Here is a 17173-nt window from a genome sequence, read left to right on the forward strand (position 1 = left end):
ATGTGTGTGTGCTTTTTGTCAGGTCAGGTTAGATCTGTGACCTGCTACAGATACCATGTGAATCTGTACTAACCTGTTCCATGGTCGGGTTGTCGGCGACAAAACCGTCTCCCCCACCAGGTTTTCTGGTGAGGAGGGTGTTTCGATATGGACACCCAGCAGGATTAAAAACAAAACCTGTCAAAGGGCGGAGGAGCTCCTTGTGAGCCAACGGCCATCCATATCTAGTGCCCAACTGTGTCTGCGGACGTCCTCCTGCAGTTGGGTTACTTCGTATTAGGAGGTTGGTGGCAGGATTTGCACTCCGGCCACCGTAAAACCCTTCATTCTGCAAAACACAAAAACGCAAAAAAATCTGAAAATCCACTCCGTGGGAGTACCTCCTGTGCAGCTTCCCTTGGCAGAGCAGCTCACTGGATGACGGGATTGGGGCAAAGCCTTTGGGACCCACAATCTTGGATGAAAGGAGGGAAACCATGGGGTAACATCCCTGGGTCAGATTGTGGGAGAGTGTGTCGGAGTGGTGCTGAGGTGTCGTCCACCAGACGGCGGTCTCCTTGGGTTAACCTGAGGCGGTCCCTTCGGGTGGGTGCCTGGAATGTCCTATCCCTAAGAGAGGATGATCACCTGTCTCGTAATCATCTGAGCTCAAGCGTTTGGACATCGTGATTGCAGCTCTCTCTGAGGTTCGGAGACCGGATTGCGGCGAGATAATGGTGGGTGGTTACACCTACTATTGGTCTGGTCGCCCTGATGGTTACCATACTCAAGGAGTTACTGTGGCTGTGTCCAATAAGCTAACCCCAATGATAATTGAGGTAACACTGGTAAACGGGCGTATTATGAGACTAAGGATTCGTCATTCCTTAGGTGTCATTTCCCTGGTCTCAGTATATGCTCCGACTGAGGCGAGTGACCTCACCGTGAAGGACGCATTCTATGTCACGCTCGAGTCTGTGGTTGATCAGTGCCCCAGATGCGATACACTTCTAGTCTTGCGGGATTTCAATGCATCGACTGGAACTGATAGGGATGGTTATTAGGTGTGTGTTGTTCCCCATGGGTCAGGAACTATGAACCAGAATAACACTAAGTTCCTTGACTTTGCAAGAAATCATGGACTTAGGGTGGCTGGTTCATGGTTTCAGCGCCCAGAAGCTCAACGCTGGACTTGGTATTCCAATGCTGGCAGTGTGGCAAAGGAGATTGACCATGTCCATGTAGAAGGTTGCAAGAGGATGATCCAGAACTGCAGGGTCCACCGGAGTGCTCAGTTCCTCAATACTGACCACTGGTTTGTTGTAGCAACTCTAAAGCTGCACCTTAAATCCTGGAGAATGGTACCATCCCAGTCTTGGCTGGATGTTGGCAAGATCAAGAATGAGAGAGTAGCTGAGGAGTTCGCAAACAGGCTGAGTGGACATTTGGGGTGTCTGCGTGATTTGGGGGGTCCTGAAGAGTTGGGGATTACCTTCAAGCCCACCATCCTTGATGTTGCCGGTGGATGTCTTGGAACTCACCACAAGGCAAAGAAGAATTTTGTCTCTCAAGGGACACTGGATACCATTGACCAGAGTCGCAGGGCCAGGCTGATTGGCAGAGCTGAGCTGTTCAGGAAGCTGTGCCATAAAACTGTACATGCACTAAGGGTGGACAAGGAGGCCTATGTGCGAGGAATCTGTGAGGGGGGTAGAGCATCACCTGTGGACATGTGATTCTCGTCCCACTTTCAGGGGAATTCGCGCATTGTGTTCATCCAAGCCCATCCCTCGGAGCATTGCAGTTAGAGCAGAGAGTGGTAGGCTCTTGACACAGGAGTCTGAAGTGAAGGCCCGCTGGGCCGGTTACTTTGAGCGGTTGTACCAGGCTGATCCACCAGCTGTCGAGTTGGACGTCAAGGGTGTTACATTATCTGTTGCTGACCTCCAATCAACTGTGTGCGTGTGTCCAATCAAACACCGGCTGCGGTGAACCGATTGAAACAGGGTAAAGCTCCAGGGATCTGTGGCATCCATGCTGAACTTCTCAAGGCTGGTGGAAATGCTGCAATCATGTTGTTGCATGCAGTTTTGTGCTCTGCCTGGAACACAAGCATCATCCCAACTGATTGGAAGAGGGACCTTGTTGTTCCTCTCTGGAAAGGGAAGGGTGATCGCCAAGACTGCAACAACTACCGAGGGGTGACGCTGCTCTCAGTGCCAGGAAAGGTCTTTGCTCGGATAATTCTTGATAGTGTTCGCCACCATCTGCTTGAGCACCAGCGGCCAGAGCAGTCAGGCTTTACACCAAAGAGGTCAACGATTCACCGTATCCTTGCTCTTCGTGTCCTCACCGAACGCAGACGAGAATTTCGGCAGGGGCTGCTTGCAGCCTATGTTGATCTCTGAAAAGCGTTCGATTCAGTGAATCAGTATGTCCTCTGGAGGATTCTTGGTCTTCGTGGGGTGCCACCAAAATTGATCGATCTGATGTCTGAACGCTACTCTGGTTCTGAGAGTGCTGTGAAGTGTGGTGGTACCATCTCTGACTTATTTCCAGTTGTTACTGGAGTTCGTCAGGGGTGTGTACTGGCCCCTCACTTTTCAGCACTTGTATGGACTGGATTTTAGAGAGGATGTCGGAAGCTGCGGTCCATCGTTTGGGAATGTCAAGATCTCCAACCTTGATTTCGCAGATGATGAAGTGATCTTTGCGGAGACTTTAGGTATCCTTTTGGGACCCCTCGAGGTGCTGAATGAGGAGTCGGAGCCGCTGGGATTAAGGGTTTCTTGGGTCAAAACTAAGACCCAGGCTTTCAATGACATCTTGGATGCTGCTGTCCTGTATGTGTCCATTTGTGGTGAGGATGTTGAGGTCGTGGAGAGATTCACTTACCTTGGCAGTGATATTCATGTCTCTGCTGGCTGTGAGTCAGAGGTCAATAGACGTCTGGGTCGGGCCTGGGGAGTCAGGATTCACTGGATCATGGGGTGTGGCGCTGCCGGTACCTGTACGGGAGGATGAAAATCCGAGTCTTCAGGTCCTTGGTGCTTCCAGTCTTGCTCTATGGATGTGAGACTTGGACTCTGACCAAGGATCTGAGACGGAGACTTAATTCCTTTGGTACCAGGTCTCTTCGGAGAATCCTTTGCTATCGCTGGTCAGATTTTGTGTCCAACGAGTGGTTCCTAAGAGAGACGGATGAGATCTGTTACCGGCATAATCGGTGAGCGTCTGTTGCGGCTGTATGGACATGCGGCTCGTTTTCCTGTCGCTGATCCTACTCACCAGATTCTCTCAGCGAGGGAGTCTCGTGAGTGGAGGAGGCCAATGGGCCGACCACTTGCCTCGTGGTTGCAGCAGGTAGACCAGCATCTCAAGGAAATGGGGATAGGCCTGGCGTCTACCAGGGGGAAGGCCAGACGGAGGCCCCTGGAGTCCCAGCGGAAAGTGGACACAGCGACGCGCTGTTCTGGCACATGCTCCCACACATGACCTGACCTGTGTGTGTGTGTGTGTGTGTGTGTGTGTGTGTGTGTGTGTGTGTGTGTGTGTGTGTGTTTGTTTGTGTGTGTTTATGTGTGTGTGTCCCCTCCATAACTCCAAAGCCAGGAAACCGAGCAGCCTGAATAGAAGGGAAAATGGATGGAGCAAAATATAGAAAAATCCTAGAGGAAAACCTCCTGCTCTCTGCAAGTACGCTGACATTAGAACCGATGTTCACCTTTCAGCATGACAACAAGCCTGGTGTAGGCTGAGCGGTTCGGGTGGCTGACTTGGGATCCCAGCATCCGGAGTTTGAACCACGTTGGCAGCTGAATTAATTCCAGGTGGGTTTGTCACAGCCTGTCATTCTTACGAGTTCAGCAAAATGAGTACCAGTGTACTGGTAATAGGGACACTGCATCAGAGGAATCGCTGCGTCCATAACCAATGATGCAACCAGCAGCCAGAAGGCTGCACTCGAAAGAGAAAGAGAGAGAGAGCGTGCAATGACCAGAAACACACAGCCGAAGTTACACTTGAGTGGCCAAGGAACAAAAATGTAAATGTCCTTGAGTGGCCCAGTCAGGACCCCGACCTCAATCCAATCGAAAATCTGTGGCATGACTTGAAGATTGCTGTCCATCAGGGCTCCTCGTGCAACTTAACTGACCTTGAACAGTTTTGTACAGAACAATTGGGAAATATTGCCCAATCAAAGTGTTCAAAGTTGGGAGAGACCAATCTCAACAGACTCACAGTTGTAATTGTTGTCAACATAGCTTCCATCAGGTATAAACTCAAGAGGGTGGACACTTATCCAATCAAGATATTCTTGTTTTGTATTTTTGATTAGTTTTCTGAAATTTGTGAAATTTGTTTTTCACTTGGATGTTGTTGGTTACAATGTATAAGTAAAGGTGGAAAAAGTCTGATATAATGCAATTTAATTCCAGGTTATAATGCAACAAAAGGTGAAAATTTTGAAAAGGGGGTGTAGACTTTCTACAAATTTGTGCAAAAATTGGTTGTCCACTCACATTGCTTTTTTGTGCAAAGTAGAAGAGGAACACAAACTCATCTCACGATCACAGATGTTGATGAAGAGGATTCTGCAATAGCCTCAGTGGCCCTGCCTCAGACTCTGCAACCTCTATTTGGACAGCTGAACACTGAACAGGCTCCTCCCAGCCAGACTGGTGAGAGGTGGTGATTTTTCAGTAGAGAACGTCCAATCGGAATTTACTTTGTTGATCTGTGTCGATTAGACTGTTCTTCCTTCCCACATTCACTTTGTGCGAATTTCACTTGAAGAAAGCACAACGAAAAGCTTTGTGGTTTTCTTTTTAGTTTGTTTTCATGTAATGTAGTTCAAATATCTCTGTTTATGTCAATATTGACGATTCACTTTTGGTAAAGATCCGAATCTGAATCTGGATAAGATTTGTTTTTTTTATTTGCCTGTGCTCACAAAGCGAAAAGCTGGGTTAAGCAATCAGTCATATATGTGGGTATGTAGAACAAATGAAGAACGTACATATGTACATGTCTGCATTTTGTTATTCCCTTTTCTCTCAACCGCTTGTTGGATTGATAAAAATTCTTCACTGTTAGTGCGACTTCTCATGTGGTACATTTTAATAATCATGACGTCATAAGACAAGTGGTCCAACAGCCATGTTGGAAAAAAAAGGAGAAATGGACCGCTGTATCTCCGAAACTGCTCAATGGAAAATTGAAACTTGGCACCTGTCAGTTCTCCCAATGAAGAATAAGTGTGATTTTTTTTTTAATGATGTCATCGGTGCCTTTGCGAAGACATCACAATTGAAAACATAAAACGCGACATGCAATGAGGATGAAAATTTTGGATGGTTATAAAGGAATAAATTGGTCAACAGAAAAATTGATGATGCCATCAGTCACATGGTTTGGTAGCTTTTTTTTTTTGAGAAAAAAAACCTTCACAAATCAACTCTCAAATGACTGAACAGATTGAAGCAAAACTTTACAGGTATAACTGCCGATCGATGGGGAATAAAAAGTTCCGCACCTATGACATCATACATCACATGGTTTGGCAGCCATATTGGATTTACTGTAAAACCTTGAAAAAGCTTATTCTCCAGAACGTCAGGATGGATTGAGAGGAAATTTCACACACATCTTCCCAAGCCTTGGAGATACCAGGGTGTTCATGAACAATTGATAGGTTACAAGGTTTGGCACCCATATTGGATTCTAGGGAAAAAAATTTTAATTCTCAATTGAACCTCTGCATCAGTTGAGGTGAAACTTCAAAATTATGATCTGTCGTGATTGGAAAACATGTTTGAAATTTAAACCTGATCAGACGCATGGACTGGTAGCCAGAATTCTTAAATTTTTTGAATGTGGCTTATTTTTTTTTGAACATGGCTCATTTAGCTGTGCCTGGAATGGTTTGTTGGTGGAGGAGTGGCTGTTTGAACCTGTGTCCCATCCATAAAAAGGGGGTATCCCAATGACACGGGTCCTACTCCCCTCCCTCAGATTTTCTCCATGGTGCTTGTGACTCACTGCTTGTGGCATGGCCCTCTCAGAGGAGTTTGTTGGCATCCGCGACAGACTTTCTCCTGGAAATGTCAGACTCCTGACCTGGGTTGGCCAAGCCATGCGTGGTTAACCTCTGGGTCATTGCATGCAAGATGCCGCCTTCCCGGTAACCTCATTGAGCACCGTGCCCCGCATTCTTCCAGGCAGATTGAATGGCCCACCATGCCAATTGTACAGATCCAGTGGACTGGATCTGGGTGCTGGGTCGGCGTTCGTCTCCAATCAAGGTTGAAACCCGAGTCCTATCCAAGTTGATTGCTTGTCCAGGTTCCTTCTGATGACTCCAATGCAGTAAATATTTTGTTTGGTCTTTCATTTGATTTGAATTTAATTTTTTTTCAGTCCCATTCTGAATTAGATTGAAGAAAGAGGTCGTAATGGGTCATGTGTCCGATCAAAGTGGTGTTGAATCAAATTGTGACTTCTTGGTACCTGGTCATCACTGCTCATGGTTATAAAGTAGCAGTTCTCATGTTAAGAGCGGACATCAAAAACCGTTACATGGAGGAAATTGAAACCATACCAATGTTTCAAGATCATTTGATATGTATGTTACATGTAACATGTTACATGATCACATGTTACATGTTACATGATTTGTCGCATTTAACTTGGATGATGCACGCCGCTCAGAACTTACATGGTGAATGAAACAGAGCCTAATGGCCAGAGACAAAGTAACTTCCTCACTTTATAAATTAGAATGATTGTAATCCCTTCAGCCTTCGTTGTGCCCGGTTGGTGAAAAAATGGAGGAAGCAGAAAAATCAGAACAATTTGGCGTTTTCATGATATACCGGTATCTACTTTAGCGATCTATTCTGGTGTCTTTATCAGCCTTGGCAGTTATGAAAACACTTGGGAACAAGAGTAAAAGATACCTTGTTGAGGTTTATGAATGTACTCTGAAGGAGACTTTGCAAAATATAATTTGAACACATTTACCCCAGAAGTGTCGATCGATGCAAATATAAATTTACCGCCACAAGAGTTGTCTCGCACCGAGCCCCTTGCAAAGACTGTGTGTGGACTTTAGACAAACGAAAGACTGTGTATTCTATGAATATCATCTCGTTTTGTAAGTGATTCTTCATCATTGAGGGATTGGGCCGGAAATGATAGAGAGCATGATATCTCAAAAAGTTGTGGACGAGTTCTGACAAAACTTGTTGATGAGGAGGTTAGGTGATGAGAAAGAGCCGATTCCATTTTGGTTCCGGTCAGGATCCAGATCCAGCCTATCAGTGGATACAAAAGGTGAACCGTTTACCCTTGTTTCTGAAAATGGATAGAAAATTTTCAGTGTTTTATAGAAACTTTTGTTCACACAATGATTTTTATGAAATCCTTTTTTGTGATATAAATAGATGATAAACTAGAGATGCTTTTGATGAAACTTTACAATCTGGTATGTGGAACGAATCACAAATGAGGATTTGATGATACAGACTGATGGATAAAAATGCTGACATACTGAAGAAGATTTCAAATTTTAACATTAATAAATTACTTGACTGAAGAATCACTGATAAATTATTGTCTCAAATGTAAAAAGGAAACTTATCCTAAAAATATCCTCTTTACAGTGAAAATGGTTGGGGTTGTCTTTTTTATTTTTTTTTCATAAACTTTTCATAAACCCACCCATCTGGTGTTGTTTAATGGCAGGACAGGACAGCGGCTCCAAATCAAGACCCCTGAGATCTTAATCCAGCCACCTTAACTGTAAAACCAACATCAGGCTATGATATTGATGATGATAATAGCATAAGGATGAATGAAAAACACGAAACAAATTGAGAAATGTTGAAGAATTTGTCAAAGAGTTGTCAAATTTATTGTGAAACAGAGCCACACCGCAAACCCAACCAAAGCCCTCACATGAAAACCCACGTCCCAAACACAACCCTAACCCTCACATGGACCCATATCCCGAAACCTTATATATCTTTTTTTTCAAAACATTTTCATAAAAAGTCCTAAATTGGACTTGTCCGAGAAGTTTCATATTCAAACAACGACCAGTTTACTCACTTGCAACTTACAACTGCTCGATCTCACAATGAGGCCTCGAGCTACCTGGCAATCCTAAACTTTTCTCTCTCATTCTTTTTCGCTTGCACATCTGCTTCGAACTGCTGCATGCTTACTCTGTCCCGTGGCAAGCCCAGTGCCCCCAAGATCAAACGATGTGCATCATATGTGAAACGTGGGAACCGAGGCTTGACTGGTTGCAGGAAGTGTTTATGAAGCTGGAATTCATGTCGGGATTGTTTGCTGCCCCGGGAAAGCGGGCGTATTCGCAACTTCGCTTGTGGCAGTGCCAGAGCTTCATTCGCTGCATTTGCACTCGAAAATATCGCCAGTACATGCCAACCGTCTACCCATCTGATATTAAATCCACTCTTGTGGAATGAGGAAAAGGCTTCCTTGAAATCCCCAGTTGTCATTTCTGGAGAGAAGTCATAAATTTCAAGAATATGACCAAAGCCAGAAGAGTCAAACTCTGCCTTGTTTGGCTTGAAGTTGAGGTGGTTGACGTGTGGCTGCTGCTGGTGCATTCCATGAGACCTCCTACTCGGCTTTGGATCTTTCATGAAATGTGGTTCCAGAGGCTTCAGCTGGGTCTTGCATTTGCCAAGCATTTCATCACAGCTCTGGTTGCTCTCCTCCACAATCAACTGCTTCTTCACGGAATGAGCAACAACTTCATCATCCTTGTTTTTATCCTCGTTATCAACATCCCCATTGTCAACCAATGTCTCCATCATGCAATCTTCCACAAGGTCATCATTGTTTTTAACCTCTTTGGCAACCAATGGCTCATTTGCAAAATCATCCACAATGTGATCACCATTGTTTTTAACCTCTTTGTGAACATCCCCATTGTCAACCAATTTCTCCTTCACAGAAAGATCCACAATGTCATCGTTGCTTTTATGCTCATTGACAACCAATGACTCCTTCACAAAAACATCTACAATATCACCATCATTGTTTTTAACCTCGATGTCAACATCCTCATTTGCAACATCCTCATTGCCATCATCCACATTGTCAACATCCTCATTGGTAACATCCACATTGTCAACATCCTCATTGTCAACATCCACATTGTCAACTTCTACATCGTCAGCATCCTCATTGTCAACATCCCGAATGTCAACATCTCCATTGTCAACATCCTCATTGTCAACATCTTCATTGTCAACATCCTCTTTGCCAACATCCACATTGTCAACATCTCCATTGTCAACATCCTCATTGTCAACATCTTCATTGTCAACATCCCCACTCTCAACATCCCCATTTTCAAGATGCTTATTGTGAACATCCTCATTGTCAACACCCCATATGTCAACAGCTCCATTGTCAATATCCTCATTGTCAACATCCTCATTGTCACCATCCCCAATGTCAACATCCTCATTGGTAACATCCTCATTGCCAACATCCACATTGTAAACATCTCCATTGTCAACATCCTCATTGTCAACATCCCGAATGTCAACATCCTTATTGTCCACATCCTCATTGTCAACATCCCCGTTGTCAACATCTACTTTGTCACCATCTCCATTGTCAACATACTCATTGTCAAGATCCTGAATGTCAACTTCTCTATTGTAAAGATCCTTATTGTCAACTTCCTCATTGTCAACATCCCCATTGTCAACATCCCCATTGTCAAGATGCTTATTGTGAACATCCTCATTGTCAACATCTCCATTGTCAAGATGCTTATTGTGAACAGCCCCATTGTCAACATCTCCATTGTCAACATTCCCATTGTCAACATCTTCATTGCCAACCAATGGCTCCACAAAATTATCCACAATGTCACCGCCATTGTTTTTAACCTCAATGTCAACATCCTCATTGTCAACATCCCCAATGTCAACGTCCTCATTGGTAACATCCTCATTGCCAACATCCACATTGTCAAAATTTCCATTGTCAAGATGCTTATTATGAACATCCTCATTGTCAACATCCCCATTGTCAAGATGCTTATTGTGAACATCCTCGTCGTCTACATCTCCTTTGTCAACATCCCCATTGTCAAACAACTTCTCCTTCACAGAATCACCCAGGATGTCATCACCATTGTTTTTAACCTCATTGTCACCATCCCCATTGTGAACTAATGGCTCCTTCACCCAATCATTCACAACTTCATCATTGTTTTTAATGTCATTGTTCACATCCTCAATGCGAGTTAAGTCTCCACCAAACGACCCTTCCGATCCCAGTGGACATTGGTAAAATATCATCTTTTCACTTTCAGGATCAACTTCTTTTTCCACTGTGTTCTTACAAGGGAGCTGTGTGCTATGAAGAGGCAGGAACTCCGCACATGTTTCAGGTGTCAAGTTAACACAACCTGGGGCAGTGCACTTTTTCAATCGAGGTTTCTTTGTTCGTCCAAAACCTGATCGTTTATACTTTTTTTCAAACGTGGTGATATTGTTCCTGGGAGAGCTTCCACAATCCTCTTGTTCTTCCACATCCTCCCAATCACCTTCTTCATCCTTGTCGTTTCTGGAGGCATACAAGGTTGTTCAGTTCATCACTTTTACAAATGATACTCTGTGCACCATGTCGTGAAATTGCATCATTCACAATAACAGCACAAAATAATAACATCAAGGAAAAGTGAGTCCAAGTTTCATGAAGGAAGGAAAATGATGAAGTACAACTATAATTCTGTGTACTTCACAACTCAGGTCATGTAATGAATGTATGTGAGCATGCTCGGGTGCAGTGCATCACTGCGTCCACTTTCCCCCGGAACCCAGTGGCCTCGATCTGGTCATCCCCCAGGCAGATGCCAGGTCCAGCCCTATATCCTTGAGATGCGGATCAACCTGCTGCAACCACGGGGAACGCGGTCGGCCTATTGGCCTCTGTAACTCATGAGGCTGCCTCGCAAAGTGAATCTGGTGAGCAGGATAACTGTCAGGAAAACGAGCCACATGTCCATACAACCATAGCTGACGCTCACAGACAATACAGTTAACAAATCTCATTTGAGTTTCTCTCAGCAACCGTTCGTTGGACACAAAGTCCGACTAGTGATGGCTAAGGATTCTCTGAAGAGACTTGGTTCCAAAGGAATTAAGTCTCCATCTCATATTCCTGGTCAAGGTCAAGTCTCACATCCATAGAGCAAGGCTGAAAGCAACAAGGACCTGAAGACTTGGACTTTTGTCCTCCTGCACAGGTACCGGCTGTGCCACACCTGGTGATCCAGTAAATCCAAGCCTCCCCAGGCCCAAACCAGACGTCGATTGACCTCTGGCTCGCAGCCAGCAGAGACATGAATATCACTGCCAACATAAGTCAATCTCTCCATGACCTCAACATCCTCGCCACAAACAGGAACAGACAGTATGGCAGCATCAAAGATGTCATTGATAGCCAGCATCTTAGTTTTCACACAGGAAACCCGTAATCACAGCAGCTCCGGTGCCTCATTCAGCACATTGAGGGCCCCCAAAAGGATATCAAGGGTCTCCGGAAAGATGACTGCATCATCTGTGAAGTCTAGGTCAGAGATCTTGACATTCCAAAACGATGCACTGCAGCTTGATCTCTCTGACATCCTCCCCAGAATCCAGTCCAAACAAGCACTGAAAAGTGTGGGGCCAGCACACACCCCTGACAAACTCCAGTCACAACTGAAATAAGTTGGAGATGGTATCACCACATCTCACAGCACTCTTGGTGCAGGAGTATAGTTCAGATGTCAGATTAATCCGATTTGGTGGCATCCCATGAAGACCAAGAATCCTCCACAATGAATCCCAATTCACCAAATCAAACGACTTACAGAGATCAACATAGGCTGCCAGCAGCCCCTGCCGAAACTCTCGTCTGCATTCGGTGAGGATCAGGAGAGCAAGCATACGGTCAATTGTTGATCTCTTTGGTATAAAACCTGACTGTTCGGGACACTGGTGTCCAAGCAGATGGTGTCGAACCCTGTGAAGAATTATATCTGAGCAAAGATCTTCCCTGGTCCTGAGAGCAGCATCACCCATTCATTGTTGTCGCAGTCCTGGCAATCACCCTTTCCTTTCAAAGGAGGGACAACAAGGCCGCTCTTCCAGTTAGTTGGAATGATGCCTGTGTTCCAGGCAAAGCACAGATCTGCATACAACGACACGAGTACAGCATTTCCACGAACCTTGAGAGGTTCAGCTTGGATGCCACAGATCCCAGGAGCTTCCAGGCATTTCAACTGCTTCACCACAGCCTGTGTTTCCACAAACGAAGGTGGATCACATTTGATTGGAGGTCAGCAATTGGGAAAGTCGCACCCCTTATGTCCAACTTGACAGCTGGTGGATCAGCCTGGAACAGCCTCTCAAAGTAACCAGCCCAGCAAGCTTCACTTTGGACTCCTTTGTCAAGAGTTCAGCACGCTCTGCTCTAACTGCAGTACAACGAGGGAATGCAATGCAAGAATTTCCCTGGAAGTCGGATGAGAATCACTTGACCACAGGTGCTGCTCTACCCCCTCACAGATTCCTCGCACATAGGCCTCCTTGTCCACCCTTAGTGCACGTACAGTTTTCCTCCTCAGCTCCCTAAATAGCTCAGCTCTGCCATGAAGCCTGGCCCTGTGACTCTGGTCAATGGTATCCAGTGTCCCTTGAGAGACAAAATTATTCTCCGCCCAACAGTGAGTTCCAAGATTTCCATCGGCAACATCAAGGATGGTGTTTTTTTTTTGTGACATAAATAGATGATAAACTAAGGATGTTTTTGATGAAACTTTACAATCTGGTCTGTGGAACGAATTACAAATGAGGATTGGATGATACAGACTGAAGGATAAAAATGCTGACACACTGTAGAAGATTTCAAATTTTAACATGAATCAATTAAATGACTGAAGAATCTCCAAGTCTCCAATGACTCCAATGACTCCAATTTGGAGACTCCAATGACTCCAAGTCTCCAAAGAAGAATCTCCAATGACTGAAGAATCAATGATAAATTATTGTCTCAAATGTAAAAAGGAAACTGATACTAAAAATATCCTCTTAACAGTAAAAAGAGTTGGGGTTGTCTTTTTGTCTTTTTTTTCAGCAACTTTTCATCAACCCACCCATCTGGTGTTGCCTCCACAACTCTTCAGGATTCCCCAAAGCACCAAGATCCACCAAAACCCAAATCAGCCTGTTCACAATCTCCTCACCTACCCTCTCATCCTTGAGCTTGCCAACATGCAGTCTTTGCTGGGATGGTAACATTCTCAGATATTTAAGCTGCAACTTCAGAGATGCAAAAACAGGCCTGTGGTTGGAATTGAGGAAATGAGCACTCCGGTTGACCCCACAGTTCTGGATCATCAACCAGCAACCATAAATGAGCACTTGGTCAATCTCTTTTGCCACACCACCAGCATTGGAATTCCAAGTCCAGCGATGAGCCTGCGGGTGATGAAACCATGAACCAGCCACCCTCAGTCCACAACTTCCTGCAATGTTGAGGAACTTAGTGCTCGTCTGGTTCACAGTTCCAGACCCATGGGGAACAACACATGTCACATAACCACCCCTATCAGTTCCAGTCGATGCATCGAAATTTATCAAGACTCTTAGAATATCTCGCCTTGGGAACTGATCAACCACAGAATCAAGCACGGCATAGAATGTCCTTCAATGTGAGATCACCCGCCTCAATCGGAACCCTTACAGCATATACAGAGACCAGGGAAACGACACCCAAGGAATGATGCATCCTCAGTCTCATAATATGCTTGTTGACTGGTGTTTCCTCAAATATCAATGGAGACAAAACTGCTTGGACATGGTAACCGTCAGAGTGACCAGACCAATTGTAGGTGTTACCACCCTCCATGATCTCGCCACTATCCGGTCTCCAATCCTTAGAGAGTGCTGCAATAGCGATGTTCAAACGCTTTTGCTCAGATGATAACTGAGACAGGTAGTCATCCTCTCTTAGAGATAGGACATTCCTGGCAACCAACCAAAGGAACCACCTCAGGTTAACCCAAGGAGACCACGATCTGGTGGAAGACACCTCAGCACCACACCGACACACACTTGCACAATCTGACCCAGGAAGGTTACCCTGTGGTTTTCCTCCTTTCATCAAAGGGTGGGGATCCTGAAGGCTTTGCCCTAATCCCAACATCCATTGGTTGCCATAGATATATTAAGTTTTCAATTTCATGAAGACAGACAGACAAACAGACAGACTGAAAAATGGACAGAATAACAAAACTGACTGACTAATATATTTGAAAATCTTCGATTTTGCCAGTAACAAGAAAAAGACGTCTTGAAGAGCATGATACTTGCAAAATCCACTCCGTCTCCAAAGGTTGCGATGGATACGTCAACTTGTCCATTTCATTAATATTATAATTGACAAACTTAATCAAAGCTCTTGTCATTTGGGTGAAAATTGATTTTCTTTCACATTGAAATTGATGAATTTCGAAGTTTGACCTTGAGGTGACCGTTGTCATTTTGACCTCAAAAATAGTTGGTTTGCAAATTCAATGATGCACTATGCAATTTCTGTTTAATACTCAAGTCAATCGGATGAAAATTCACTATTTTTCAGATGAAATTTGATTTTAGAAGTTTGATCTTTGACCTTTTGATCTCAAAAATAGTTGCTTTCCCAAATCAGTGACACAATATGCAAACCCTGTTCAACTTTAAAGTCAATCGGATGAAAAATGACGATTTTAGAAATGACACCTCAAGATGACATTTGACGTTTGCCCTTTGACATCAAAATCAATGTTTCTCAGTTGAAACTACTTCAACAACAGAGTCAAGTTTCATGACGATCGGTTTGGAATTGTGATCGGAAGGAGATTGACAGACAAACAGACAGAATAACAACAAGCTCAAATGAGCTAAGATCCTCGTCCTCTTTATGATGACGTCATAAAAAACGAATATGACGTCATTGTGATGTATCAGGTTTGCGATAAATTATCTGTGCTAATGCCCAGCTTGATCCCCGCAAACAAAAGTCAAACAGCTTGCCTAGTTTCGGAGATAATGGTATGGGCGATTTCCAGTCGCGGCAATATAATGACGTCATCATTTTTTTTCTTGGAGGAACTTTCAAAATTTGAGATGATTACTATCTGTGCAGGGTATTTTTACATATATATGCCAAGTTTCAGGAAGTTTTGATGAAAACTGTAGGATGTGAAACAAAAAAGTCCACAAGAAGAAGATGAAGAACAACAACGTGAGTGAGACTTGGAGATCCTCCACGAGGATCTAAAAACGACTGACCAATATGCTTGAAAAATCTTCCATTTTGTAAGTAACAAACAGAAATGGGTGAAAACATAACCTCCTTTATCTTCGGTGGTGGAGGTAAAAAGTGTTATTGTATGTAAACTATGGTGGGGTCAACTTCTCTACTGTATGTCCACCGTCTCACCCCTCCTCAGTCCCTCTGATAAGAATAATGTACATTTTATTTTGAAAAATCCCACACCATCACCTGGAGAGCCTACAGGTGTCGTCATTCAGGACACTTAACACATGACAAGGACATATTCGGTTTTAGGAATGGGTGGAAGGTAAGAAAGGGATGTGGTGGAGATTAAGGAAGTGGGCATTTAAACATAAAAACATAAAATCATAAACAGGTTTTGGTAAAAACTAAAATGCATGAACTTCATCAACCCAATGATTTATAAGTATCGAAATAAACTTCAGCAGAAGCCTTTCAATTAGGAATAAAAGGAAATATATGAATATGTGAAAAGGATTATCTGATTTTTTTTTGTTTACCTATTAAGCCGGCTGTACAGCTTGTAAAACCAGCAACGTATCACCAGGAGTGCTTCGAACAGTGTTAGGGTCATAGCGATGCCATGGATCACAATTTGAAGACCCCAAAGAGTAAACATCAGATCTTCGACATCCATGTTCCCAATCAGGTACATCGTGTGGACGATCTGCGGACATGGATGGGACAAGATCGGAAATACAAACAAATGTCATTACGATGAATCCATGTGTCGTCTCCTCTGTTGCTGAAGGAATCCTTACATCGATGGGTGATGTTGACCTTTACAGAGAAAAGCGATGATTCTTATAAAGAAAAAACCAAAAAGAGAATTCAACAGTAAGCATCGTTTTACTTTTTCAAACAAAAGTTTAGGCCTGAGGTTTTAGTCCACAGGGGTGACCGTTAATGGCCGACTGTGTGCAGGTCACTTGTACCTGATCTGGATACCGTAACCCTCTCGGAAGCAATGTTTGTTTGGAACAATGAAGTCTCTTTCCAAACACAATCCACTCCTTTGTCCAGAGGAAAAAAGGTTAAACATGGAAGTGTGTATGTTTGTACACAAATTACATATTTAACATTTTCCCTACTGAACCAAACTTTCTCCTTTTTCCACTCACCGGTTCGGACTGATTGAAGGCCCAGACACCAGGACGCACCTGGTGGATTTCTCTCAAGACTTTTCCAAACGCAAAACCAATGTTTTGCACGTTTATCGCGACCATCATCGAGAGCACGATGATAAAGCACCTCATTGCGGCTTCCATCGCAACGGAACTGCCTTTGTGATGCTGCTGTCTCCAGGGCAACAACTGCTTTCTCTCAACTGCTGTTTCCAGGACAACGGCTGCTTTCTCTCAACTTTTGTCTCCAGGGCAACGACAGTTTGCTTTCAAAATTAGCTTCAGGTAAAAATATCGATTGGACCACCGTTCAGACCCTGTTCGTTAACTTGTAAGAACTCACGATCGGGGCGTCAACTGATCAGGATTCAAACACATCGCATAGAATGAGAGAAGGTCACGGCGCTCAAATGGTCAAATTACCCTCAAGGCAGAAGTAATTGATTCTGCGAGTGATAATTGACCCCACAGAGCAGGTTTATGGCCCGAATATTTTCATATTATGCTCGGGGATATCCTCATCGTTTCCATGTTTATTTCAACAATGGCCCAAAATTATTTGATGCGTTTGCTCATTCAGCCAATGACAGGATATTATTAAAAACTGACACAGTCTTCAGTTTTCAATGTAAAGTTTAGATGAACATTTATTTTTGAGTGCCTTGCCTCACTTGTGAAAATGGATTCAA

At 44.0% G+C, this 17173-nt stretch overlaps 2 protein-coding genes across 2 annotated transcripts in view; one reads left to right on the forward strand and one right to left on the reverse strand.

The window, feature by feature from the left end:
- The window catches only part of LOC147012610 (uncharacterized), a 139350-nt gene extending 131658 nt beyond the window's left edge, over positions 1-7692 (forward strand). The window contains exons 3-4 of the mRNA XM_085853638.1: positions 4525-4661; positions 5995-7692. Coding sequence (XP_085709764.1) covers positions 4525-4661; positions 5995-6098 — 241 coding nt within the window. The 3' untranslated portion in view covers positions 6099-7692. The remainder of the gene's footprint in view (positions 1-4524; positions 4662-5994) is intronic.
- A 181-nt stretch (positions 7693-7873) lies between these two features.
- LOC147012613 (uncharacterized) lies at positions 7874-16629 on the reverse strand. Its single transcript, XM_085853639.1, has 3 exons — positions 16482-16629; positions 15861-16027; positions 7874-10599 (listed from the first exon to the last, which is right to left on the reverse strand). The coding sequence occupies exons 1-3, from the start codon at positions 16626-16628 to the stop codon at positions 8133-8135; spliced, it is 2781 nt and encodes a 926-aa protein (XP_085709765.1). The 5' UTR covers position 16629; the 3' UTR covers positions 7874-8132.
- Positions 16630-17173: the final 544 nt, after the last annotated feature.

The sequence above is a fragment of the Eptatretus burgeri genome, chromosome 14 (genome assembly GCF_056783735.1).
Source record: "Eptatretus burgeri isolate ZD-2024b chromosome 14, Ebu_testis_v1, whole genome shotgun sequence".
In the NCBI taxonomy this organism is placed as follows: Eukaryota; Metazoa; Chordata; class Myxini; order Myxiniformes; family Myxinidae; genus Eptatretus; species Eptatretus burgeri.